Consider the following 26,750-nt stretch of genomic DNA (forward strand, 5'->3'; position numbering starts at 1 on the left):
ACTATATGTATTTCTCTTTTCTACTCAAACCTCAAGGTGTTGTTGCTATTGACCAATGCTAAGTTTGCCAAAACCAAATAGATTTACTCAATGCTGCCAAAGTGGTACCAATACTAAAATCAAGATCAATCATATAGCAGAAATTGCAAACTAAAATAAGGTGTGCGATATGTAAATGATAAGACTTCTCATTAATATTTCATAACGATAACTCACACCAAGGGATACATAGACAAACTAAAGGAGAGATACTTCCACACTGCAACCCATCTTATATGATAACTTCCCTACTCATGATATGACACTACTTCATAGTAAAAAGTAAAAAGGTGGTGATGATGTGATACCGCGGCACTCCCCCAAGCTTGGAACAAACCAAGGGGATGCCAATACCGATGATGAATCAATCCTTTGGCGATGGTGGTGATGAATTCCCGTCTTCAGACTTCCAAGGAAGAGGCTCTCCATCAACGAATGACATCTTGGTCTCGGGAATCCTGAAACTAGCAGCATGGCTTATGTGTTTAAACCTGTTTTCATACTCACAGTTCTGATTCTGAACGTCATAGAGTCGAGCTTGGAGTTTGTTGGTGGTGTCGTGAAGTGAGAGGATGTCGCCCCATAGCTTTGCAGTCTCCTTCTCGTGTTCAGCAATGAGTTCAGACACAATCTTGTGGAAGATATCCACCTCACGCTCAGCCATCTTCTTGTAGTTGAAGACCTCTTGTTCTAGCTTCACCATCCTGTCTTCCAAGCTTCCTTCTCCTTTAGGACCCTGGACATCTTTGATCTGCAGCTTCCCATCAACGAGCAGCAACTCCTTGGGATGCATCCTCAGCTCGTCCATGTACAAGTTGTCAAAGTCCTTGCAGGAGCTATCCTTCGGAGTTTCTGACGAAGACATGACACCTCTAGATCCGAAGCAAATCCTGGCAGAAACAGCTCAAAACAAAACGCGTCGAGAAAACGATATACGGACATCCAGGGGTCCGGGGGATTATATAGCAAGAATTTTTACAACAAACGGAAAGTACCAGGTCGAACCAGAGTCGGAGAGGGGCGACGAGGCGGTGTCCTCATAGGGCGGCGCGGCCAGGCTGGGGCCCGCGCCAGCCTATGAGGGCACGCCCTCGTGCGTCTACTCCACTCCGTTTCGATCTCGTAATTTCTCATATTTTCCAAAAACAGTAAAAACATTGTTCGGAAAGTAAATCGCGAACTTTTTATTACCTGTACTGTTACCTATTCAAAGTCGGGTTCTGGCGGACTGTCAATTTGACCTTTAATGAAAGCCTCCGGTGTTTCCACTCGAATAACATCAACATCAACATTATAAGAATCACCTGAGATATAATGCTTGAGTCTTTGTCCATTCACCACTTGCGTGGCATTGCCTTGGAGAGAACTAATTTTAATTGCTCCTGATCGATACACCTCCTCAACAACATATGGTCCTTCCCATTTCGAGAGTAATTTCCCGCAAAGAATCTGAGACGAGACCGATACAATAGGACTTTATCCCCAATATTAAACTCTCTTTTGATAATCCTTCTATCATGCCATTTCTTAACTTTCTCTTTAAAGATTTTAGCATTTTCATAAGCTTCACTTCTCCATTCATCTAGAGAACTTAATTGCAGCAACCTCTTATTACCGGCTAGTTTAGGATCTTTATTTAGTTCTCTAACGACCCAATAAGCTTTGTGCTCTAGTTCTAAAGGTAAATGACAAGCTTTTCCATAAACCATTTTATAAGGTGACATTCCCATGGGATTTTTATAAGCAGTTCTATAAGCCCATAGTGCTTCCTTCAATTTACTAGCCCAATTCTTTCTAGTTTTATTAACAGTCTTTTGCAAGATAAATTTAATTTCTCTATTTGATAGTTCTACTTGCCCACTAGTTTGAGGATGATAAGCGGAAGCAATTCTATGATTAATACCATATTTAGCAAGAGTTTTTCTAAAACCTCCATGAATAAAATGAGAACCTCCATCTGTCATAATATATCTAGGAACTCCAAATCTAGGAAAAATAATGTCTAAGAGCATTCTTAAAGAGGTCTCACCATCAGCACTTTTTGTGGGTATGGCTTCCACCCATTTAGTAACATAATTAACAGCAACAAGTATATGAGTGTTACCTTCTGAAGAGGGAAAAGGTCCCATGAAGTCAAATCCCCAACAATCAAACGGTTCAATAACAAGAGTATAATTCATAGGCATTTCATTGCGTCTGGAGATATTACCAACCCTTTGACACTCATCACAAGATAAAATAAACTTCCTTGCATCTTTGAAGAGAGTTGGCCAATAAAAACCTGATTGTAGAACTTTTTGCGCGGTTCTATCTCCGGCGTGATGTCCTCCATAAGCACTACCATGACATTTACTCAATATCTCTTGTTGTTCATATTCGGGAACACATCTTCGCAGAATACCATCCACTCCTTCTTTATATAAGTGTGGGTCATCCCAAAAATAATGCCTAAAGTCATAAAAGAATTTCCTCCTTTGCTGCGCTGAAAAGGTTGGAGGCAAGTACTTGGAAACAATAAAGTTAGCATAATCAGCATACCAAGGACTGTCTCGCGAGCTCACCTTTATTACAGCCAATTGTTCATTTGGAAAACTATCATTAACGAGAACAGGATCATAAGCAATATTTTCCAATCTAGACAAATTATCGACAACGGGATTATCAGCACCTTTCTTATCTACAATATGTAAATCAAATTCTTGCAAAAGAAGTACCCATCTAATAAGCCTTGGCTTAGCATCTTTCTTTGTCATAAGGTATCTAATTGCAGCACGATCAGTATGAATCGTAACTTTAGAATCAACAATATAAGATCTAAATTTATCACAAGCAAAGACTACAACTAACAATTCTTTTTCAGTAGTAGCATATTTTCTTTGAGCAGCATCAAGAGTTTTACTAGCATAATGAATAACATTTAGTTTTTTATCTACTCGCTGTCCAAGAACAGCGCCTACAGCGAAATCACTAGCATCACACATAATTTCAAATGGTAAATTCCAATCAGGAGGTTCAACTATAGGGGCAGTTGTTAAGGCTTTCTTTAGAGTTTCAAAAGCTTCCTTACAATCATCATCAAAAACAAAAGGTACATCTTTTTGAAGAAGATTAGTAAGAGGCTTTGAAATCTTAGAAAAATCTTTAATAAATCTCCTATAAAACCCAGCATGACCAAGAACACTACGAATACCTTTAACATCCCTAGGATAGGGAATCTTCTCAATAGCTTCAACTTTAGCTCTATCAACTTCAATACCTCTCTCGGAAATTTTATGTCCCAATACAATTCCTTCATTAACCATAAAGTGGCATTTCTCCCAATTAAGAACAAGGTTAGTTTCTTCACATCTCTCGCAAAACTTTATCAAGGTTTCGCAAACAACTATCAAAAGAATTCCCATAGACGAGAAAAATCATCCATGAATACCTCTACAATACTCTCACAAAAGCCATGAAAAATAGCAGACATGCATCTTTGAAAAGTAGCGGGAGCATTACATAAACCAAAAGGCATACGCCTATAAGCATAAGTTCCATAGGGACAAGTGAAAGTGATTTTCTCTTGATCTTTAGTTTTAACGACAATTTGTGAAAACCCGGAATAACCATCAAGAAAGCAAAAATGAGTATTTTTAGATAACCTTTCTAACATTTGATCAATAAAAGGCAAAGGGTAATGATCTTTCTTAGTAACCTTATTAACTTTTCGATAATCAATGCACATTCTATAACCTACAACTACTCTTTGAGGTATGAGCTTGCTGGCGTGTAGTTGACGTGGGAGTTAGAAATCTTTGTGGTGTAACTTTTCTTCAGTTCCCCGGCAACGGCGCCAGAAATTTGCTTGATGCGTGTAGTTGACACGTCCGTTGGGAACCCCAAGAGGAAGGTGTGATGCGCACAGCGGCAAGTTTCCCTCGGTAAGAAACCAAGGTTTAATCGAACCGAGTAGGAGTCAAGAAGCACGTTGAAGGTTGATGGCGGCGGGATGTAGTGCGGCGCAACACCAGAGATTCCGGCGCCAACGTGGAACCTGCACAACACAACCAAAGTACTTTGCCCCAACGAAACAGTGAGGTTGTCAATCTCACCGGCTTGCTGTAACAAAGGATTAACTGTATTGTGTGGAAGATGATTGTTTGCAAGAAAACAGTAAAACAAGTATTGCAGTAGATTGTATGCGATGTCATGATAAATATAGTGAGATTTAATTGGGCATTACGACAAAGTACATAGACCGCCATCCAGCATGCATCTATGCCTAAAAAGTCCACCTTCAGGTTATCATCCGAACCCCTTCCAGTATTAAGTTGCAAAACAACAGACAATTGCATTAAGTATGGTGCGTAATGTAATCAATAACTACATCCTTAGACATAGCATCAATGTTTTATCCCTAGTGGCAACAGCACATCCATAACCTTAGAGGTTTTTGACACCCCTCCAGATTCACGGAGACATGAACCCACTATCGAGCATAAATACTCCCTCTTGGAGTTAAGAGCAAAAACTTGGCCAGAGCCTCTACTAATAACGGAGAGCATGCAAGATCTTAAACAACACATAGGTAATAACTTGATAATTAACATAACATAGTATTCTCTATCCATCGGATCCCGACAAACACAACATATAGCATTACCGATAGATGATCTTGATCATGTTAGGCAGCTCACAAGATCCAACAATGAAGCATAATGAGGAGAAGACAACCATCTAGCTACTGCTATGGACCCATAGTCCGAGGGTGAACTACTCACTCATCACTCCGGAGGCGACCATGGCGGTGAAGAGTCCTCCGGGAGATGAATCCCCTCTCCGGCGGGGTGCCGGAGGAGATCTCCGAGAATCCCCCGAGATGGGATTGGCGGCGGCGGCGTCTCGATAAGGTTTTCCGTATCTTGGCTCTCGGGCCGGGGGTTTCGCGACGGAGGCTATTTGTAGGCGGAAGGGCAGGTAAGAGGCGGCACGAGGGGCCCACACCATAGGTCGGCGCGGCCGGGGCCCGGGCCGCGCCGCCCTGGTGTGTCGCCACCTCGTGGCCCCACTTCGACTCTCCTTCGGTCTTCGGAAGCTTCGTGGCAAAATAGGACCACGGGCGTTGATTTCGTTCAATTCCGAGAATATTTCGTTACTAGGATTTCTGAAACCAAAAACAGCAGAAAACAGCAACTGGCTCTTCGGCATCTTGTTAATAGGTTAGTTCCATAAAATGCATGAATATGACATAAAGTGTGCATAAAACATGTAGATATCATCAATAATGTGGCATGGAACATAAGAAATTATCGATACGTCGGAGAATTTCTGAAGTGACATGCCATCATAACCTTGATCATACTATTTGTAAACATATGTAATGAATGCAGCGATCAAAACAATGGTAATGACATGAGTAAACAAGTGAATCATAAAGCAAAGACTTTTCATGAATAGTACTTAAAGACAAGCATCAATAAGTCTTGCATAAGAGTTAACTCATAAAGCAATAAATCAAAGTAAAGGTATTGAAGCAACACAAAGGAAGATTAAGTTTCAGCGGTTGCTTTCAACTTGTAACATGTGTATCTCATGGATAATTGTCAACATAGAGTAATATAATAAGTGCAATATGCAAGTATGTAGGAATCAATGCACAGTTCACACAAGTGTTTGCTTCTTGAGGTGGAGAGAAATAGGTGAACTGACTCAACATAAGAGTAAAAAGAAAGGTCCTTCAAAGAGGAAAGCATCGATTGCTATATTTGTGCTAGAGCTTTTATTTTGAAAACATGAAACAATTTTGTCAACGGTAGTAATAAAGCATATGAGTTATGTAAATTATATCTTACAAGTTGCAAGCCTCATGCATAGTATACTAATAGTGCCCGCACCTTGTCCTAATTAGCTTGGACTACCGGATCATCGCAATACACATGTTTTAATCAAGTGTCACAATGGGGTACCTCCATGCCGCTGTACAAAGGTCTAAGGAGAAAGCTCGCATTTTGGATTTCTCGCTTTTGATTATTCTCAACTTAGACATCCATACCGGGACAACATGGACAACAGATAATGGACTCCTCTTTAATGCATAAGCATGTGGCAACAATTAGTGTTCTCATATGACATTGAGGATATATGTCCAAAACTGAAACTTCCACCATGAATCATGGCTTTAGTTAGCAGCCCAATGTTCTTCTCTAACAATATGCATGCTCCAACCATTAAGGTGGTAGATCTCTCTTACTTCAGACAAGACGGACATGCATAGCAACTCACATGATTTTCAACAAAGAATAGTTGATGGCGTCCCCAGAAACATGGTTATCGCACAACAAGCAACTTAATAAGAGATAAAGTGCATAAGTACATATTCAATACCACAATAGTTTTTAAGATATTTGTCCCATGAGCTATATATTGCAAAGGTGAATGATGGAATTTTAAAGGTAGCACTCAAGAAATTTACTTTGGAATGGCGGAGAAATACCATGTAGTAGGTAGGTATGGTGGACACAAATGGCATAGTGGTTGGCTCAAGGATTTTGGATGCATGAGAAGTATTCCCTCTCGATACAAGGTTTAGGCTAGCAAGGTTATTTGAAACAAACACAAGGATGAACCGGTGCAGCAAAACTCACATAAAATACATATTGTAAACATTATAAGACTCTACACCGTCTTCCTTGTTGTTCAAAACTCAATACTAGATATTATCTAGACTTTAGAGAAACCAAATATGCAAACCAAATTAGCAAGCTCTAAGTGTTTCTTCATTAATGGGTGCAAAGTATATGATGCAAGAGCTTAAACATGAGCACAACAATTGCCAAGTATCAAATTATTCAAGACATTTTAGAATTACTACATGTAGCATTTTCCAATTCCAACCATATAACAATTTAACGAAGAAGAAACTTCGCCATGAATACTATGAGTAAAGCCTAAGGACATACTTGTCCATATGCAACAGAGGAGCGTGTCTCTCTCCCATATAGTGAATGCTAGGATCCATTTTATTCAAACAAAACAAAAACAAAAACAAACCGACGCTCCAAGCAAAGCACATAAGATGTGACGGAATAAAAATATAGTTTCAGGGGAGGAACCTGATAATGTTGTCGATGAAGAAGGGGATGCCTTGGGCATCCCCAAGCTTAGACGCTTGAGTCTTCTTAGAATATTCAGGGGTGAACCACCGGGGCATCCCCAAGCTTAGAGCTTTCACTCTCCTTGATCATATTGTATCATACTCCTCTCTTGATCCTTGAAAACTTCCTCCACACCAAACTCGAAACAACTCATTAGAGGGTTAGTGGACAATAAAAATTAACATGTTCAGAGGTGACACAGTCATTCTTAACACTTCTGGACATTGCATAAAGCTACTGGACATTAATGGATCAAAGAAATTTATCCAACATAGCAAAAGAGGCAATGCGAAATAAAAGGCAGAATCTGTCAAAACAGAACAGTCCGTAAAGATGGATTTTATTGAGGCACCAGACTTGCTCAAATGAAAATGACCAAATTTAATGAAAGTTGCGTACATATCTGAGGATCACTCACGTAAACTGTCTTAATTTTCTGAGTTACCTACAGAGAATTAGACCCAGATTCGTGACAGCAAAGAAATCTGTTTCTGCGCAGTAATCCAAATCTAGTATTCACTTTACTATCAAAGACTTTACTTGGCAAAACAAAAGACAAAACTAAGATAAGGAGAGGTTGCTACAGTAGTAAACAACTTCCAAGACTCAAATATAAAACAAAAATAATGTAGTAAAAACATGGGTTGTCTCCCATAAGCGATTTTCTTTAACGCCTTTCAGCTAGGCGCAGAAGGTGTATATCAAGTGTTATCAAGAGATGATGAATCTTCAGCGGGGTTTGGAGTTTTCTCAACCATGCATAGTATATTGGATACATAAGTTTCAGCGGCTCCCTTTTCATTAGTCTTGGGCTTGCTACTCTCATCAAACAAATTTTCGGGAACAAGCCAAGCATAGTTATTTTCTAGCGCTTCATTCATTGCTAGGAGCTTACATGGTATTGGTGCTTTGATCTCCCCACCATCATTAATATTATTAGTGTACCTTACTCTCTCCATGTCCATCTTTTCAAGGATACTAGCAAAATTAGTATAAGAACCAAGCATCTTATATTTACTAAAGACCTTTCTAGCCTCTCTTGCTAAACCACCAAATTCTCTAAGAAGGGTTTCTAAAACAAAATCTTTCTTTTCCCCTTCTTCCATATCACCAAGTGTAAGAAACATGTGTTGGATTATAGGATTGAGATTAACAAATTTAGTTTCCAACATGCGAACTAAAGCAACGAGCAGCAATTTCATAAGTAGGAGCAAGTTCTACCAAGTGTCTATCTTCAAAATCTTCAACGGTACTAACATGATTGAAAAATTCTTCTATATTGTTTCTCCCAACTATAGACCCACGTCCTACCGGTATGTCTTTTACGGTAAAATTAAAAGGAAACATGTTGAAATAAGTAAAGCAAATGCAAGTAACTAATTTTTTTGTGTTTTTGATATAGAGTGCAAGACAGTAAATAAAGTAAAGCTAGCAACTAATTTTTTTGTGTTTTGATATAATGCAGCAAACAAAGTAGTAAATAAAATAAAGCAAGACAAAAACAAAGTAAAGAGATTGGATTGTGGAGACTCCCCTTGCAGCGTGTCTTGATCTCCCCGGCAACGGCGCCAGAAATTTTGCTGCTGGCGTGTAGTTGACGTGGGAGTTAGAAATCTTTGTGGTGTAACTTTTCTTCAGTACCCCGGCAACGGCGCCAGAAATTTGCTTGATGCGTGTAGTTCACACGTCCGTTGGGAACCCCAAGAGGAAGGTGTGATGCGCACAGCGGCAAGTTTCCCTCAGTAAGAAACCAAGGTTTAATCGAACCAGTAGGAGTCAAGAAGCACGTTGAAGGTTGATGGCGGCGGGATGTAGTGCGGCGCAACACCGGAGATTCCGGCGCCAACGTGGAACCTGCACAACACAACCAAAGTACTTTGCCCCAACGAAACGGTGAGGTTGTCAATCTCACCGGCTTGCTGTAACAAAGGATTAACCATATTGTGTGGAAGATGATTGTTTGCAAGAAAACGAGTAAAACAAGTATTGCAGTAGATTGTATGCGATGTAAAGAATAGGACCGGGGTCCACAGTTCACTAGAGGTGTCTCTCCCATAAGATAAAAGCATGTTGGGTGAACAAATTACGGTCGGGCAATTGACAAATAGAGAGGGCATAACAATGCACATACATGTCATGATAAATATAGTGAGATTTAATTGGGCATTACGACAAAGTACATAGACCGCCATCCGGCATGCATCTATGCCTAAAAAGTCCACCTTCGAGGTTATCATCCGAACCCCTTCCAGTATTAAGTTGCAAAACAACAGACAATTGCATTAAGTATGGTGCGTAATGTAATCAATAACTACATCCTTAGATATAGCATCAATGTTTTATCCCTAGTGGCAACATCACATCCATAACCTTAGAGGTTTTTGTCACCCCTCCAGATTCACGGAGACATGAACCCACTATCGAGCATAAATACTCCCTCTTGGAGTTAAGAGCAAAAACTTGGCCAGAGCCTCTACTAATAACGGAGAGCATGCAAGATCTTAAACAACACATAGGTAATAACTTGATAATTAACATAACATAGTATTCTCTATCCATCGGATCCCGACAAACACAACATATAGCATTACGGATAGATGATCTTGATCATGTTAGGCAGCTCACAAGATCCAACAATGAAGCACAATGAGGAGAAGACAACCATCTAGCTACTGCTATGGACCCATAGTCCGGGGGTGAACTACTCACTCATCACTCCGGAGGCGACCATGGCGGTGAAGAGTCCTCCGGGAGATGAATCCCCTCTCCGGCAGGGTGCCGGAGGAGATCTCCAGAATCCCCGAGATGGGATTAGCGGCGGCGGCGTCTCGGCAAGGTTTTCCGTATCGTGGCTCTCGGTATCGGGGGTTTCGCGACGGAGGCTACTTGTAGGCGGAAGGGCGAGGTAAAGAGGCGGCACGAGGGGCCCACACCATAGGTCGGCACGGCCGGGGCCCGGGCCGCGCCGCCCTGGTGTGTCGCCACCTCGTGGCCCCACTTCGACTCTCCTTCGGTCTTCCGGAAGCTTCGTGGCAAAATAGGACCCCGGGCGTTGATTTCGTCCAATTCCGAGAATATTTCGTTACTAGGATTTCGAAACCAAAAACAGCGAAAACAGACAAGCGGCTCTTCGGCATCTTGTTAATAGGTTAGTTCCAGAAAATGCACGAATATGACATAAAGTGTGCATAAAACATGTAGATATCATCAATAATGTGGCATGGAACATAAGAAATTATCGATACGTCGGAGACGTATCAGAGCTCATCATTATCATTAGGCACAACAGTCATTCCTCCTTTCTTAGGAACATAATGCACATGACTCACCCATCTACTATCAGCAATAGGATATATAATACCAGCTTCAAGGAGTCTTAATACCTCATTTCTTACCACATCCTTCATCTTAGGAATTAGACGACGCCGAGGTTCAACAACAGAGCTTCGCATCATCTTCCATATTAATGGCGTGTTGGCAAATAGAGGGAGAAATCCCCTTCAAGTCATCAAGAGTGTAGCCAATAGCACCTCGGTGTTTCTTCAGTATTTCCAATAACCTTTCTTCTTCAAACTCGGAAAGCTTAGAACTAATAATAACAGGATATATTTTCTTATCATCAATATGAGCATATTTAAGATTATCAGGTAATGGTTTTAAATCAAAGACAGGATATTCCTTTGGTGGTGGTGTTGTACCCAAATCTTCCACCGGTAAATCATGCTTAAGAATAGGTTGACGAAGGAAAATTTCATCAAGCTCATTTCTTTCTTCCCTAAAAACTTCACTCTCACTATTCTCCAAATGTTGCTGCAAAGGATTATTAGGAGCAAGAGCAATAGATGCACACTGTTTAACTTTAAAATCACTATTAGGCGAATCAATTTTATAAGGTGTTTTGGTAAATTTAGTGAAGTTAAACTCATAAGATTCACCAGCAAATTTAGTCAAAATTTTCTCTTTCTTGCAATCTATAATAGCTCCACAAGTATTTAGAAAAGGTCTACCAAAAATGATAGGACAATATTTACTAGCAGCAGAACCAAGTACCAAAAAGTCAGCAGGATATTTAATCTTACCACATAGGACTTCCACATCTCGAACAATTCCAATTGGAGAGATAGTTTCTCTATTAGCCAGCCGAATAACCACATCAATATCTTCAAGTTCACAAGAACCAATTTCGTGCATAATCTTCGTGTAAAGCTCATAAGGAATAGCACTAATACTTGCACCAATATCACATAATCCATAATAACAATGATCACCAATTCTAACGAGATAGCATAGGAACACTAGCTTTCCTAGACTTATTAGGATGTGAAACAATATTAGAAGCATCTTCACGAGAAAATAATATGACCATCTTCTACATTTTCAGTCACAAGATCTTTAACAATTGCAACAGACAGAGTTCAAATTTTATTTGTTCTTCGGGTTCTATAGGTTTCTTTTCACTTTTATGAACCGCACTATTTATAACAGAGTACCCCTTCATTTTAGCAGGGAAAGGAGTTTTTTCAATATAAGCTTCAGGAATAACATGATCAACAGTTTCAACTACAACACATTTATTTATAGATGAATCAATTTTATCTTTATACGGTTCATGATACTTATCAAAGTTCTTCTTAGATAATTCATAATGAGAAGCAAAAGCTTTATAAAGATTTGCAGCAACTTGAGAATCAAGACCATAAGTAGCACTCATATTACGAAATTTATCAGTATCCATAAAAGCTTCAATGCATTTATAATCATAAATTATACTTGATTCTCTATCCTTGTCGTTCTCCCATCCTTCAGTATTTTCTTGGATCCGATTAAGAAGGTCCCTTTTAAACTCTTCCTTGTTGCGTGTAAATGATCCAGAACAAGAAGTATCCAGCAAGGTCTTGTCTTGAAAAGAAAGTCTTGCATAGAAATTATCAATAATAATATTACCGGGAAGCTCATGAATGGGGCATTTGAGCATTAAAGACTTCAATCTCCCCCACGCTTGGGCAATACTTTCTCCTTCATGAGGCCAAAAATTATATATGCGATTCCGATCTTTGTGAATCTCACTTGGAGGATAGAACTTAGAATAAAACCGGGGCACAATATCATTCCATTGAAGAGAATCCCCATTATCCAGTAATTTATACCAATGCGCCGCTTTACCAGACAGCGATACAGAGAACAGTTTCTTCCTCACTTCATCCATAGCAATACCTGCACACTTGAATAAACCGCATAATTCATGTAAGAACAGTAAATGATCTCCAGGGTGGACAGTTCCATCACCTGTAGAACGGTTACCCACTACACGTTCAATAATTTTCATAGGTATTTTGTATGGTATTTCTTCCTTACCTGGCGCCTCATCCACTACCTTTGCAGTAGCAGTAGATTTCCCAAATAAACACTCAAGAGAAGATCTCTCCATAATGAGTTATAGCAACAGGCAGAAATAAAATCAGCACAAACAGTAGAAATTTCCCTTACCAATTCCACTTACCAATAGCGCTTCACTCCCCGGCAACGGCGCCAGAAAATAAACTTGATGACCCACAAGTATAGGGGGTGTATCGTAGTATCTTCGGTAAGTAAGAATGTCTATCCCAACGAGGAGCAGAAGGTGTTGACAAGCAGTTTCGATGAAGGATTCACTGTAAATGCTCACAAACAAGTATTCAGGGGGTTTTGATGTAACAGATGAATAAAGTACGAGTAAGTAAAGTGCGAGAGTAATAATTGCAGCGAGTGGCCCAATCCTTTTTAGCACAAAGGACAAGCCGGTTTGTTTACTTATAATGACCAAACGTTCTCGAGGACACACGGGATTTTAGTCTAGTGCTTTCGCTACATACGGCTAATTAATCTTCATTGTTTTGATAAGTGTTGTGTGGGTGAACCTATGCTAATGTACCGCCCTTCCTAGGACTAATACATACTTGTGATTATACCCCTTGCAAGCATCCGCAACTACAAGAAAGTAATTAAGATAAATCTAACCACGGCCTTAAACTGCGAGATCCTGCGATCCCTCCTGCATCGATATACCAACGGGGGCTCGGGTTTCGTCACTCCGGCAACCCCGCAATTGGCAAACGAGTACAAGATGCATTCCCCTAGGCCCATAAAGGTGAAGTGTCGTGTAGTCGACGTTCACACGACACCACTAGAAGAATAACACCACAACTTAAATATCATAACATTGAATATTACTCAACCATACTTCACTACTAACATTTAGACTTCACCCATGTCCTCAAGAACTAAACGAACTACTCACGAGACATCATATGGAACATGATCAGAGGTGATATGATAATGAATAACAATTTGAACATAAACCTTGGTTCAACGGTTTCACTCAATAGCATCAATAACAAGTAGAAATCAACACCGGGAGAGTTTCCCCTATCAAACAATCAAGATCAAACCCAAATTGCTACAGCGGTGACGAGGTGCAGCGGTGGAGACGGCGGTGATGATGATGAAGATGATGGTGATGGTGATGGAGATGATGTCCAGCTCGATGGCGGTGACGATGGCGTCGATTTCCCCCTCCGGGAGGGAATTTCCCCGGCAGATCTCAGCCTGCCGGAGAGCTCTTTCTCTCTCGGTGTTCTCCGCCCCGCGAGAGGCGGCTGTGTCTCTTCGCGACGTACCCCTTCCGGCTTAGGTTTTCGGGACGAAGGAGTACGCGAAGAAAAGGAGGCGAGAGGGGGCTGTGGGCCCCCTCCTCACGGGCGGCGCGGCCGGGCAGGGCCCGCGCCGGCCTGTGAGGGGGCCCATGGCGGCCCTCCTCGGCTCCCCTTCCGGCTCCCTTCGTCATCCGGAAAAATAGGAGTTTTCGTGTAATTCCCGTCAATTGTTGATCTTCCGAAATATTGCGTTCGACGATGCTTTTTCCAGCAGAATCCTGGCTCCGGTGCGCGATCCTCCAATAATCATGAATCATGCAAAATAGATGAAATAACATAAGTATTATCTCCAAATATGAAATATATCAATGAATAACAACAAATTATGATATAAAATAGTGATGCAAATTGGACGTATCAATGGACCATAGGGAGTACTAGATTTGCTGTCATATTGGGCAAACAACGAGGGCCAAAGGGCACAAATAATTGAAGAAACACAGAAATGAAAGCTTCTCTAGATTTAATACTAATTAGGTGAAAAAAGACAGAGAGAAAGAGGGAGAAAAAGTACTCTTAAAAATGCTAATTTGGGCCGAGAGAGACATAACCTAGCTCCTGCTCACGTACAACCAAACGCGGTCTCGTCCTGTCCCACACGGTCCCTTTCTACCGGCCTCACGTGACGCGGCCCCACACGTCAGCATGGAACGGTCAACTAAATGGGAATCCTACCGTCCAACCTCCTTCTGCAGGTTTCAGACAAGGGCGTGGGAAAAACTGAGAAAAAACTAAGGAGCTGGGGAAAACTGAGTACAACTAAGGATCGAGGGCACGAAAATAAAAAGCCCTAGAAGTTATTGTCACTCTTCCAGAAAACTAGAGGCATGAACCCAGTATCGAGCATAAATACAACCTCTTGGAGTCACAAGTATCTACTTGGCAAGAGCATCTACTAGCAACGGAGAGCATGCAAGATCACAAATAACATATGACATGAATATATAATCGACCTGAACATAGTATTCAATATTCATCGGATCCCAGCAAACACAACATGTAGCATTACATAAGGATGATCTTGATCATGTAGGGTAGCTCACAAGATCTAAACATGAGGCACATATTGGAGAAGACAACCATCTAGCTAGTGCTATATATGGATCCATAGTCTAGGGATGAACAACTCATGCATCACTTCGGAGGTGGGCATGTCAATGTAGATGCCTCCGACGATGATTTCCCCTTCCATCAGGGTGCCGGGAAGTACTTCAGAACCCTCCTGAGATGGGTTCTGCGATGGCGGCCGCGATGGAACTTTTCATGGATGGAGACTCGGGTGTCTGGGTTTTCCCGAGATCATGAATAAATAGGCGAAAGGGCGAGGTCGGTGGAGCCCTATGGGGACCACACCACCCCTTGGCGCGGCCAAGGCCTGGGCTGCGTCTAGGGTTGGCCTGGCCGCCTACTGGCGCTTCTTCGTCCCCCCTTCGGTCTCTGTCTTCGTTACGAAGAAATATTGACTTTAGCTTTTGTCCCATCCAATTTTGAGAATGTTTCCTGTACAATTTTTTTGAAACCAAAAACAACAGAAAATAGGGAACTGGCATTGTGGCATCTTGTCAATAAGTTAGAGCCGGAAAATATATAAAAGTGTAACGAAGTGTATGTAAAACATAGTGGAATTGGTGTAAAACAAACATGGAGCATCAAAAATTATAGATACGTTTGTGACGTATCAAGCATCCCCAAGCTTAATTCCTGCTCGTCCTCGAGTAGGTAAGTGATAACAAAATAATTTTTGAGGTGACATGAAGCAAACACAATCTTGATTAAGCATGTAAAGTATTGTGAGCTGGGATCAAAGTACTCTAAATATAGGCATGATAGATATAATTCTAGCAATAGAACTTAGCAACTATGTGATACGGGGTGACTTTTGGACACCTCCTCCTCAAGACCGACAAGCCCTCCTCGTGGCCTAATGACACGAGCTCGGTCCAAAGCTATACACCAAGAGGTGAATTCGCTCCTTTCCACGTATACATTTGATACCTTCTTTTCCCCACTTGGGCTCTTACTTTAAGAAACACAAAAGGCCGAACTTACATGTTCGACTATTTCGTGAGAGTTAGAATTTACATTAACATGATAGATGTAATATGTGAATATACCATGTAGAAGCATTGACTTACACGTTCGACTATTTCACCCTCTAATGGTTCAGCCTCCATCAATTGTAAGCTCTTATCAGAGGATCCTCCTCTTCGTAATTGGATGTGACTTCGAGGATGTGGCTTATGGCACATTTTATGAGATGCTTTATCTACATAGAAGATGTTTCTTTTTTGAGTTAGCTTTGTGTGTTTTGCTAATTAGGATGAGGGTGATGGTGAGCAGAGTGGAAATGATGAGGATCGCGATAAGCAGGGTAAAAATGATGTTGATGGGAAGAGTAGAAGTGATGGGCCTAGTAATAAGCACCATGGATGCAATGGGGATGATGACGATGAGCAGACTAAAAGAGATGAGGAAACAACAAATTACCAAGTTCAAAAGCCTCTCAGGAGGGCCCAAGCCACTTCACAAGGGCCTCGCCTCTATCACCCTCCTCTTGACCTGGATGTTGTGGAAACATTGCAACCAGTGTATTTTCGATGGAGCTCGACCTTCGATGATGTCCCTCATCACAAAGATGGATGAGGTGGCACTGTGGGCAAGGACTGGTGTGTGGACGTTTCTCTAGAAACTTTTTGCTTCCATGTAAGTTGCCTTCTATGAGAACTGTAACCCAAACTCTCTTTTCGATGACATGCAATGCAAAGTTATCATCAAGACCAATTGGTCGCAATATTTCTCTACCAAGAGTAGTTCTAATCGACACAAATGGAATGTGCTATGGAAAGTATATAATGACATCATTTGTCCCGCTTCAGTGTCCATGGATATGAATTTTAGGTATCCCTGATATCTGGCCCAAAGGATTAGCGACCAATGGACCGAGGCACCGAGCCGAGTCGACCGAGATCGAGCGTCTCGTCTCGTCGTCTCCTTGCGTCCGCCGCCCTGTTCTCTTCGGCCTCCGCGGCAGCACGGCTCCGCCCCTAACTCCCAGGCAGCTCCTCTTCGTCTCCCCCGGCCGTGGGCCTTCTCTGCTCTACATCTCGCCGGATACGACGCTCGGCCAGCCACAGCTCGCCGCCTTGCCGCCACAGGCCAGTAGCACTACTGCTCCAGAAGGCAGAAAGACTCCTGCTCGCCGCCGCAAGCCCGCAGCCCCGGACCACTGCAGGTACCGGGCATGTACCGATTTGGCGATTTACATCTCTGTTTTGTTTCCGATTTAAGAGATAGCCAGCTCCTATCTCTGTCCATTATTTGTAATTAAAATGACAATAGCATACTCTAGTTTTCAGATGACTCTTACGATCTAAAAAAATTTGATGCTTACTTTCTTGTGACAATTTTGTAAGGAGTGTTCAGTCTGGAAATCGCTTCTATCTTTGAACAGCCCATTCACAAGGGCAGGCAAAGTAGGTTTTACATTCAATTTAGGGTTTTTGATATCAGATATATCCAGAAATTTCGGTAGACCCTCAACCTCAAAGAAGTTTCAAGTGTGTCTAGTTGTGTGTTGTTCACTGCTTGTTTGTGCGTCTGAAACTTATTATCTTTCCCCATTTTATTTTTTAAACTGCTTTGATTGAGCCGGATAGAAGGCATGAACTAGCAAATAGTGAGAGAATTCATCTTTCACAAGTATTTGATATATATATTGAACTTCAGTGTTAACAATTAATTTGCCTTATATATTAGTCTTCACAATTGAGAGGGGGCAAATTTTTTTTTGGAGGTGCCCCCCCCCCCCCCTCCAGTTTTTTCCTGCGTCCGCCACTATGCAGCCAAGCAGTCGCCCTTATTGCATTTTGATGGATAAAAGCATGTCGCCAGTATGATTTGATTCCCTTGTGTTCAATGTTCCGCGTTTGATCTCCTAGCTGAAGGCTTTTCATGCAAGTGACTGTTGCTCAGGCAGTGGTCTGAAAACAGATGCTGCTATTTAATTTTTTTAATTTTTTTTCCATGGAGGCATCTCCACTAAAAGAAGCCTCAAGGAACGAATGCAACACCCAATTGTTTTGGCAATAAGGTGAATTCAGTTCACATTGCAATCTGCGGCTTTCGAGATGTGGACATCCAAATCATCTCGACCGCACTTAAATTGACGGCGTTATAGGAAGAATGTACTCCAATATATTTAAATATGAAATTCCATTTAGAGTTTTATAAATCTAGAATAATATGGTTTCATTCAACGAATAAATATTATTATTTATACAGTGAACTTTTTTTCTAAAGAATTTTCATAGTGATGATCTTCATTTACATTTTCCAGCAAACCTTGTTTACAGCTTTGGTGGGCTGAAGGCCATTTTAGAACCCACACTAAAGCAAGCTTGTGTTTCCTGAACTGAACGGCCATCAGCTCCACTCTCTCTCTTTCCATTTGGAATCCATGGCGGAAGGCGGCGGAGAGGGCGGCGGGAGAGCCGACTGGCTGCCCATATACGACCGCGTGGAAGCGATGCTGAGCAAGAGCCAGGCGGAGGCTGAGGCTGAGGCGCTCGCCGCCGACCGCGCGCGCCTGGAGGCGGCCGACAGGGTCCAGCGCGAGTCCCGGGAGTCGGTGAGGATGCTTCAGTGGACCGTGGAGGAGCTTCAGGCGGTGGCGCGGGAGAAGGACGTCGAGATGGATAGACTTCGGGAAGAAGCCGCCGACGCCAGGAAGAAGCTGCAGGAAGTGTGCCAGGTGATTCACTCGATTGCTATCTCCATTCCTATTTGGATTCATCTCGGGACAGCTCTTCCTGATGCTAGATTGTGTTCTTGTGGAAGGAAGGCAGATGTGAGCAGGAGGGGGGGTGGGAGGCGGCCTACCTGGACCTGCTTCTCGGCGCTAACCAGAGGCTCACCGGTGAGGAGCCCTTGTTTCTTGGTGCTAGTTCGTGTCAGGATTATTTCCGATTTCTTAGGATTTTTGTCAATTTTGTTAGTGAACTGAATATCAATTTTAATTTTGTTTTCTGTTAAATGAAGGTTAATGTTGCTAGCCTTCTAGTACTGATAGTCATTGTCTTCATTGAATTTAGAACTCAGAGATGGTGACTTGGAGGGCTCTTTTACGGTAGGGACAAAGAAGCCTCAACCGTCCAACGGACTAGATCGAAGTGCTCAGATTGACTCATACTAGTCTAGCAGACGACTAGTATTTTTTCACCGAAGTGCAAAACTGTTGTATTGCTGATTATCCAAGGGTACTTTCGGAAGTTGTAAAAAAAGGAATTTTTGAGGGATCGAAATTTGTCCAACCGGCTAGCTCGACTGGACTTCCACTCCGCTTACGTAGATGGAGGAGACCGGCGACTCGGCATCAACATGGCCATCCGGCCTGCACGCTCCAGCCCTGGAGCCGTTCCTGGCCATGTCGCCTGTTTCCGCGTCAAGCACCGCCGATGGAGCCACCATAGTGCCGACCTGCCGTCGAGAAGCCCGAGGTCGAGCCGCCGCTTGCACACCGCCGCGGCGAGGCCGCTGGTGCCGGGCGCGCGGATGAGCTCCTGTGCCAGGTTGTACGCTGACCTGCCGGCGAGGAGCCTGAGGCGGACCAGACGCTGCTTGCACACCTCCACAGTGAGGCTGCTGGTGCGGGGCGCGTGGGCGAGCTTCTGCGCGCCAGGCTGCACGCCGACCTGCTGGTGAGGAGCCCGAGGCAGATCCTCCGCTTGCACACCGCCGCGGCAAGGCTGCTGGTGCTGGGCACGAGGGCGAGCTCCTCCGCCAGGCTGCACGCCGTCGCGTACGCCTGCTCATCACCGCAGCACCACGGCCACTCCGACGTATGATCCTCTAGCAGATACAGCACGGGGTAGTGGCATCTGTTTCAGGCGGCAACACACTCCACTGACATCCCCATGAGGAGAACTACTATTGCAGGCGTGAGTGGTACTGATCGGCGATAGATAGCAGAGCGGGAGCGAGGCCGTGCGAGCAACGACAGGGCGACCATGGCTCTCTCTTTTTCCGTCGGGCGCTGCATGGAAACTGGAAAGGATCGACCAACCCCTAAATCCAGGACCAAGCTACCCTTTCAGGAAAAAAATCAAAACGTTACCTACCTAAACTACCCCTGCCTCAATACTACTCACCTCGGGGACAAGTAAATTGTACCGTAAAAAGTCTCGACTTGGAGGATTCCAGAACTTGTGCAGGAACCCCAAACCCTAAGGTGACGAATTACCAAAACCTAATCTGTGTAGCTCAAAACATGCAGTCCAGCTTGTGCTTCTCATTGATTATCATAATCGTTTTTTTACATAACTTAAGGAAGTTGGAAGTTCCTCACATAGTAGCCATGTTCCCGGTACGGTGGGAACGAGGGACGGGAACGGGGGACGGGATTCAGAGGCTGGCAAAACTAGGGTACAGTGGGGGTATACATCTCTCGATCGATTTTTCGATTGGGGGGACGTGAACCAATCAATTCCGGGACGATGAACCCGGTACGAGATGGTGAATCGGGAACGCGAACCTCTCATAGTTGGGAAGAAAGAATATAATGGAAGCGCAGGAGGCAAAAGGAGTCCTTCTGAAGGACACTTGCTATTGCTATCAGTCTATCACCGTATAAAACTGGATCCAATTGATTGATTGTTCCTTTGATCTAGGTACATAACTCCATATACGTGCGAACAAGGAAGTGAATCGGCAGTTGCCTAATTGATTCATTCCATACTTTAGTCTTTCCTTTTCAATACCGATGCTGCATCGATTAAGCTACCGTTTCCATACCCATGACTCGATCTGAAACGCGAATCTAGCAACTGGGATCGCTGAATCAGGAAGAAGTGCCGATCATCCAGGAACGCGTACCGGCCACTGAATCGTACTGAATCGTACTTCGTCCCCGAACCCCGATTCGGTACGGTGATTCCGATTCAGGGAACGGTATACCGTTCCCCGTTTCCGGCTACTATGGTTCCTCAAGGCTCAGCCAAAATATGGTGGATCACATTGGAAGCGATTTACGTACAGAGCTAAGAAAACTAAAGCAGGCTTACGAGACTCTGAGCCTGGTGACCGGCGCCGTCGGCATCGTCGACCAGATTGAGCGGGCGCCCGGTGTGGCGGCCTGCCTGTCCGTTCGCGTCCTGGCTGATGCCATGACATGCACCTCACCGCTGCAGATGGTTCCCTACCGTGGCGCGATCCCCGGACCTGTGGACGCCGCTCCGGTTGCCAGGGACCTGTTACCTGCTCTCCGCTCCGCTGCAACCCCCGCCTCCGACGGGCTGCAAGTCGCCGTCCCCGAGCCTGCTCCGGTGCCTCGCCCTGCCCCTCGTAAGCGGGGGCGCCCTGCGAAAGCGCCCGCAGCCGCTGCTGGGCCGGCCGCCACTGCCGCGGCTCCGCCGCCTCCGGCCGCTGCCGGACCTCTAAAGCGGAGCGCCCGCGTCCGTGACATGCACGGGCCGCTGTTCGAAACCGTGTTGGAGCGCGCGGTTAGGCTGAAAGCTCTCAAGACCGGCGGTGGCAACGCCGCGCCGTCCACCTCCGTCCCTCCGCCGTTCCGCACCGACGAGATCGTGGCGATGGCTCGAGCTTGTCAGCTCCCTGATGAAGACGTTCGTGACCTTGTGTCCGCGTCTGAGGCGTCAGGCAATACCCCATGAGAGCTCCCCAATCCCTCGCGAGGCGGGCCAATTTTGGCCTCTGTGTGCGCGTGTCGCTGCTCCTTTCGCGCGCGGTGCCCGCCTCCATCCGGTGCTGCTCTATGCTTGCTCCCACCTCTGTAATGTGCGTGCCCAAACTGATGTATAGTCTAGCCTCGCACGTTTTGCAGTTTGCTGTGCTGTTGTGGGCGATGCTTGTTCCTCTCCCTCAACACCTTGTATATATAGGTTCAGACTTGGAGCCTGTTCCATGTCTTCTACTTACCCGCTCGCTGCGTCCGAGCTTAGTGATGGTTGTATCTAGCTGTGCCAGTTTGCTTTGGTTGGTGCTCCCGATAGCTCAATGGATGTAAACCGTTTTAGACAGCTCCTCCTCTCCTCCTGGAACGTACGCGGGTTGAATGACCCTGACAAATGCCTGGATGTCAAGATGAACCTGAACGCCCAGCCTCTGCACGTGATTTGCCTCCAAGAATCGAAGCTCATGTCGATCGCGCCTCAGAAAGCAGCGTCGTTTCTGCCGCCCGGTTTCTCGACGTTCTCCTTCTTACCATCTATCGGGGCGTCCGGGGGCATTGTCACGGCCTGGGATCCACGCTACGTCACCCACCTCTCCGATCGCCCCCTGCAGTTCTCGCTTTCTTCGACTTTCGAGCTTGTCGAAGACGGCGTCCGCTTCTCCATCACCAACATTTACGCGCCCTGCGATCGAGCCCGCCGGGACGACTTCCTCTCGGAAATGAGATCACTCTCCGACTTAGACTTCGAGGCCTGGCTCTTGATCGGCGACTTCAACATTGCCCGATACGCCGACGACAGGAACAACGACAACTTCGACGCAAGCGCTGCGGCTGGATTCAATGACCTTATTGATGAACTTGCCCTCCAGGAACTGCCGCTCCTGGACCGTCGGTTCACCTGGACAAACTCTAGGGATGAGCCCACCCTAGTGAGGTTGGACCGCGCGTTCATTAACCTCGGCTGGGGCGCTCGCCTCTTCAACTCGACTCTCCACTCGCTGGTTCGAAACACCTCGGATCATGTGCCCCTCATGCTAACCGCGTCTTCCCGTGCTCCAAAAACGCATATTTTCAGATACGAGAAATCTTGGGCTTTCTCACCGGAGTACCGGGCCCTGGTGGCCTCCGTTTGGGCCCGTCCACAAAATAGGTCGCTGCCCTGTGCCTCCCGGAGATTGTGCAACTCCCTAAAATGGGCCCGTGCTGAATCTAAGAAATGGGCCAAAAACCGCAGACGGCCTGCGGAAGTGATCTCCAACTGCAGGAAAGTGATCGAGCTGCTGGATTTAGTAGAGGAACTCCGAGCCCTGCTCGCTCCTGAAGTATTGTTGAGAGACCGGGTCCGGGTGCGCCTCTCCCGGGAATATAAGGCCCTGGACGCATATTGGAAGCAGCGATTCACGTTTCGCCTGTGCCGTTTTGGTGAGGACAATACCAAATTCTTCCATGCATGTGCCTCAGCTCGACTAAGGAAAAATCATATCAAAGTCCTACACGATGGAGACCGGGTCTTATACAACCACGCCGAGAAAGCCGAATTGTTACGCAGCTTCTATGCGGGCCTGCTTGGCTCCTCCACCACCCCGGTGTGGGGCTTCGATCTGCGTACCGCCATGCGGAGCGTCGCAGGCCTACAGGATTTGGAGAGGCCTTTCACCCTGCAGGAGGCGAAGGACGCCGTCTGGGCTATGCGTATGGACAGTAGCCCCGGCCCTGACGGCTTCGGCCCTGCATTCTTCCGCACTTTCTGGGACCTTGTCAGCCCGGACCTCATGGCCTTCCTTCAGGACTTCTATGATGGGGTTGCCCCCCTCGACGGGCTCAATCGGGCATTTATTTCCTTAATCCCAAAGAAGGATGAGGTGCTCACTGCCGACGGCTTTCGCCCCATCTCACTCCAGAATTGTGTAATGAAAATTGTCACTCGGATCCTCACAACAAGACTCCAACACTTCATAGAGCGCCTCATCTCCTTTGAGCAGTCTGGGTTTGTCAAGGGGCGGAATATTGTTGACAACTTCCTCTACGCAGCCGACGTGGTCCAGAGCTGTCAGGTCCGAAGTTCTCCGGCAGTGGTGCTCAAGCTCGACTTTAAGAAGGCATTTGACTCTGTCAACTGGGAGGCTTTAGACGCCATTTTGGATGCTCGTGGACTCGGGCCCCTCTTTCGGTCCTGGATTTCTTCTATTCTTAACACCGGACGGACTGCTGTGCTGCTCAATGGTGTTCCTGGGCGATGGATTACATGCAAGAATGGGTTACGCCAAGGAGATCCGTTGTCCCCCTACCTGTACTTGGCCGTCGCTGACTTGCTCCCCAGCCTCATCGCCATGGAAGGGGGCGGTGTCCGTCTATTGCACCCCCTTGTCGACGATCTCCCATGCCCCGTGATCCAGTATGCCGATGATACCTTGCTGATTTTGAGAGCTGAACACTCCCAGGTCCGTCGCCTCCGTGAGATTCTGGACCTCTTCTCGCACGCCACCGGTCTCCACATCAATTTTCACAAGAGCACGTTTGTACCCGTTGGCGGCGTCTCGGCTGAACTGGCTTCGGAACTAGCGGGCATCCTCAGCTGCCCCGTCTCGTCCTTCCCCCAGACATACCTTGGTCTGCCGCTCTCGGACCGCAAGCTCCCTGCCGCCGCACTGGAATTTTTATCTGTTAAGATCTCCAAACGCATTCCAGGTTGGCGGACATCCCTGCTTCCCATCGGTGGGCGTCTCACTCTCACTACTGCGGTGTTGTCTGCTCTCCCGTCGTTTGCCATGTCTGTTCTGCCGATCCCTAAAGGGACGCTCGCGAAGATGGACAGGCCCCGAAGATCGATGTTCTGGAAAGCAAAAGAGAAATGTTCCGGTGGCGATTGCCAGGTCGCCTGGGACTATGTGTGCCGGATGAGATCCGAAGGCGGGCTTGGAGTTGTTGACCTTGGACTTCAAAATAAGTGCCTCCTGCTGAAAGCGGTCCATGGGCTATTCTCGGGGCGGGACTCTCCGTGGACCAGATGGATAAAGCGCAGTTATCTTGGTGAACACCCTCAGGCGGCCACCCCCGCTTGGAAATGCTTCCAATCGCTTATCCCACTGTACCGCTCCATTACGAGAGTCGAGCCCCGCGACGGGCACTCCACGTCGCTCTGGCATGACGCTTGGACCCAGCTGGGCCCCCTGTCGGCGGCTCTCCCCGCAGCTTTCTCGCACTGTCTCCGCCCCCTCGCCACCGTCGCCGATGCCCTTGAAAGCGGAACCGTGGAGATCCCGCTCGCTCACCGGGTGTCCGCGGCAGCCTCCGGGGAGATGGAGTTTGTACATGCTTGCCTCTCTCGGATCTCCCTCGCGGCGTCACCGGACGTCCGTTTCGTCGCCCTCGGCCCATCTGTCGACTTCTCCACAGGGTGTGTCTACCAAGCTCTTCACGCCTCCGGTTGTGTCGTCCCGGGCCAGGACGTCAACTGGAACTGCTTCGCGCCCCTCAAGGTGAAAGTGTTCTTCTGGATCATGCGCCTCCGGAAAACAAGGACGCGTGCGGCTGCTGCATCGTCTCGGGTGTGTGCCCTCCACGGATTGCCCCTTCGCTCCGGCCAGCCCGAAGACATCTCGCACCTGTTCGTTGGCTGCCCCCGCCTCCGCCCCTTGTGGAATATCATCTCTCCTCGGGGCGCCCCGGGCCGATGATGACGTGTTGGGCCTCCTCGATGCTCTCTCCGAAGACTTGCCCCCCATGCACCCGAAAGCGCGTAACACCGCCATCCTTGCCTTGCTGTGGTCCATCTGGAAATCCCGGAATAGAATGGTCTTCGACGCGGATCTTATGTCTACCCTGCGCGTGCTGGATATGGTAGCCGACCACCTCCGCATGTGGATCGTCCGCGCCCCCTCCAGTGTCGACACGAGCCCCCTGCTGGCTTGGTGTGGATCTATCTCTTAGCCCCTTAAACACTTGTACCCCTCCTCTAGCTGCTCCCCTTCGTGTTGAGCGCGGTATGCCGCCTCCCCGACCCAGGATTGTTGGCTTACGCCCCCTGGCTTCGCACCCTTTGTAACCCCCGTTAATTAATGAAAACTGAGTTCAGCTGGGCGATCGCCCCCCGTTGATTCTTCAAAAAAAAAAAAAAAAAAAAAAAAAAAAAAACGAGACTCTGAGCTCAAAGAAGGACCGGGAAGTTTCTGCACAAGTCGCAGAAAAGGATTCTGTGAGTAAACAGTTGAGCATGATGCATCAAGATTACGCTAACAAGAAAGTGGAGGCAGCACTAGCTACCGAAGCAGCACTAAAGCTCCAGCAGAGTGTCGATGAGCTTAAGGTATTGGCCCAAAAGAAGGATGATGAGATTGCTAGACTCCAAGCACAAGCTGCGGGGGCCAAAATGAACTTGCAGGAAACACACTCCTTGGTGAAGGAGAAAGATGATGAGACCCCAAGACTCAAAATTCGGCAACCTATGTCTGTTCTAAGGCCCATCAAGGATAGCAATGAGACACATAAAAAATCCAGGTCTGATGATCCAGCTGTAAGTGGCAAATCCAGAAACAATGTAGGAAAAGATGGGCAAGATGAAACTAGTCAGAAGCGCAGGCGTGTCTCTTCCACATCTGATGTAAATATTCTGTTTCTAGTAACTTGGTCGTGCTCACATTGAGCTATGTTTGCTCCTGCATATCGGGAACAACTTATCTGATGATTAATTCCTGCCGCTTGTTTTAATTTTGTGGTGGTCTTGTGTGTTTTGCAGCGTCAGCACACAGTACGCCAACATCATGGGAGTACTTTGCCACCCTCGTTTGCAGCCAGCCTGGTAAAGCTCAAGGAGATGGAACATCAGCCCAAGCTGGAGCAGGTTTAGTCGTCTTTGCTGACTGATAATTCAAGCTTGTTAACTACGAATAGCTCATCTGATGATCACTGCGGCTTCTTGTAAATTGATACTTATGTCATGCGTGTGTATAGTCTGTTCAAAGGTCAGTTGCTGAATGATTTACCAATGTTTGATATAGGATCAGAAATCTGATACATGTGCCATGCATGAAAACTATCAGAAGTTCAGAACATGGACTTACTAATGACTAATGACAGTAGCAAAACTTTTTCTTGGGCCAGTTTATTCTTGGGTCAATTTGTGGTTACGTAACTCTATTTTGCTGATGTGGAAAAGCCAGTATCACATTTACTTTGGAAATGTTGTTGCATTCAAACTGC

General features: G+C 45.7%; 2 protein-coding genes across 2 annotated transcripts in view; both read left to right on the plus strand.

Annotated features, from left to right (window-relative positions):
* Window positions 1-17,151, plus strand: part of LOC124689765 — a 65,568-nt gene extending 48,417 nt beyond the window's left edge. Inside the window, exons 6-7 of the mRNA XM_047223237.1 lie at window positions 16,184-16,530; window positions 16,763-17,151. Of these exons, the coding sequence (XP_047079193.1) occupies window positions 16,184-16,530; window positions 16,763-17,151 (736 nt within the window). The remainder of the gene's footprint in view (window positions 1-16,183; window positions 16,531-16,762) is intronic.
* An 8,539-nt stretch (window positions 17,152-25,690) lies between these two features.
* Window positions 25,691-26,485, plus strand: LOC124686513. The gene is made up of 2 exons (XM_047220441.1): window positions 25,691-26,151; window positions 26,287-26,485. The coding sequence occupies exons 1-2, from the start codon at window positions 25,765-25,767 to the stop codon at window positions 26,395-26,397; spliced, it is 498 nt and encodes a 165-aa protein (XP_047076397.1). The 5' UTR covers window positions 25,691-25,764; the 3' UTR covers window positions 26,398-26,485.
* The last annotated feature ends 265 nt before the right edge of the window (window positions 26,486-26,750 follow it).

The sequence above is a fragment of the Lolium rigidum genome, chromosome 2 (assembly GCF_022539505.1).
Source record: "Lolium rigidum isolate FL_2022 chromosome 2, APGP_CSIRO_Lrig_0.1, whole genome shotgun sequence".
In the NCBI taxonomy this organism is placed as follows: domain Eukaryota; kingdom Viridiplantae; phylum Streptophyta; class Magnoliopsida; order Poales; family Poaceae; genus Lolium; species Lolium rigidum.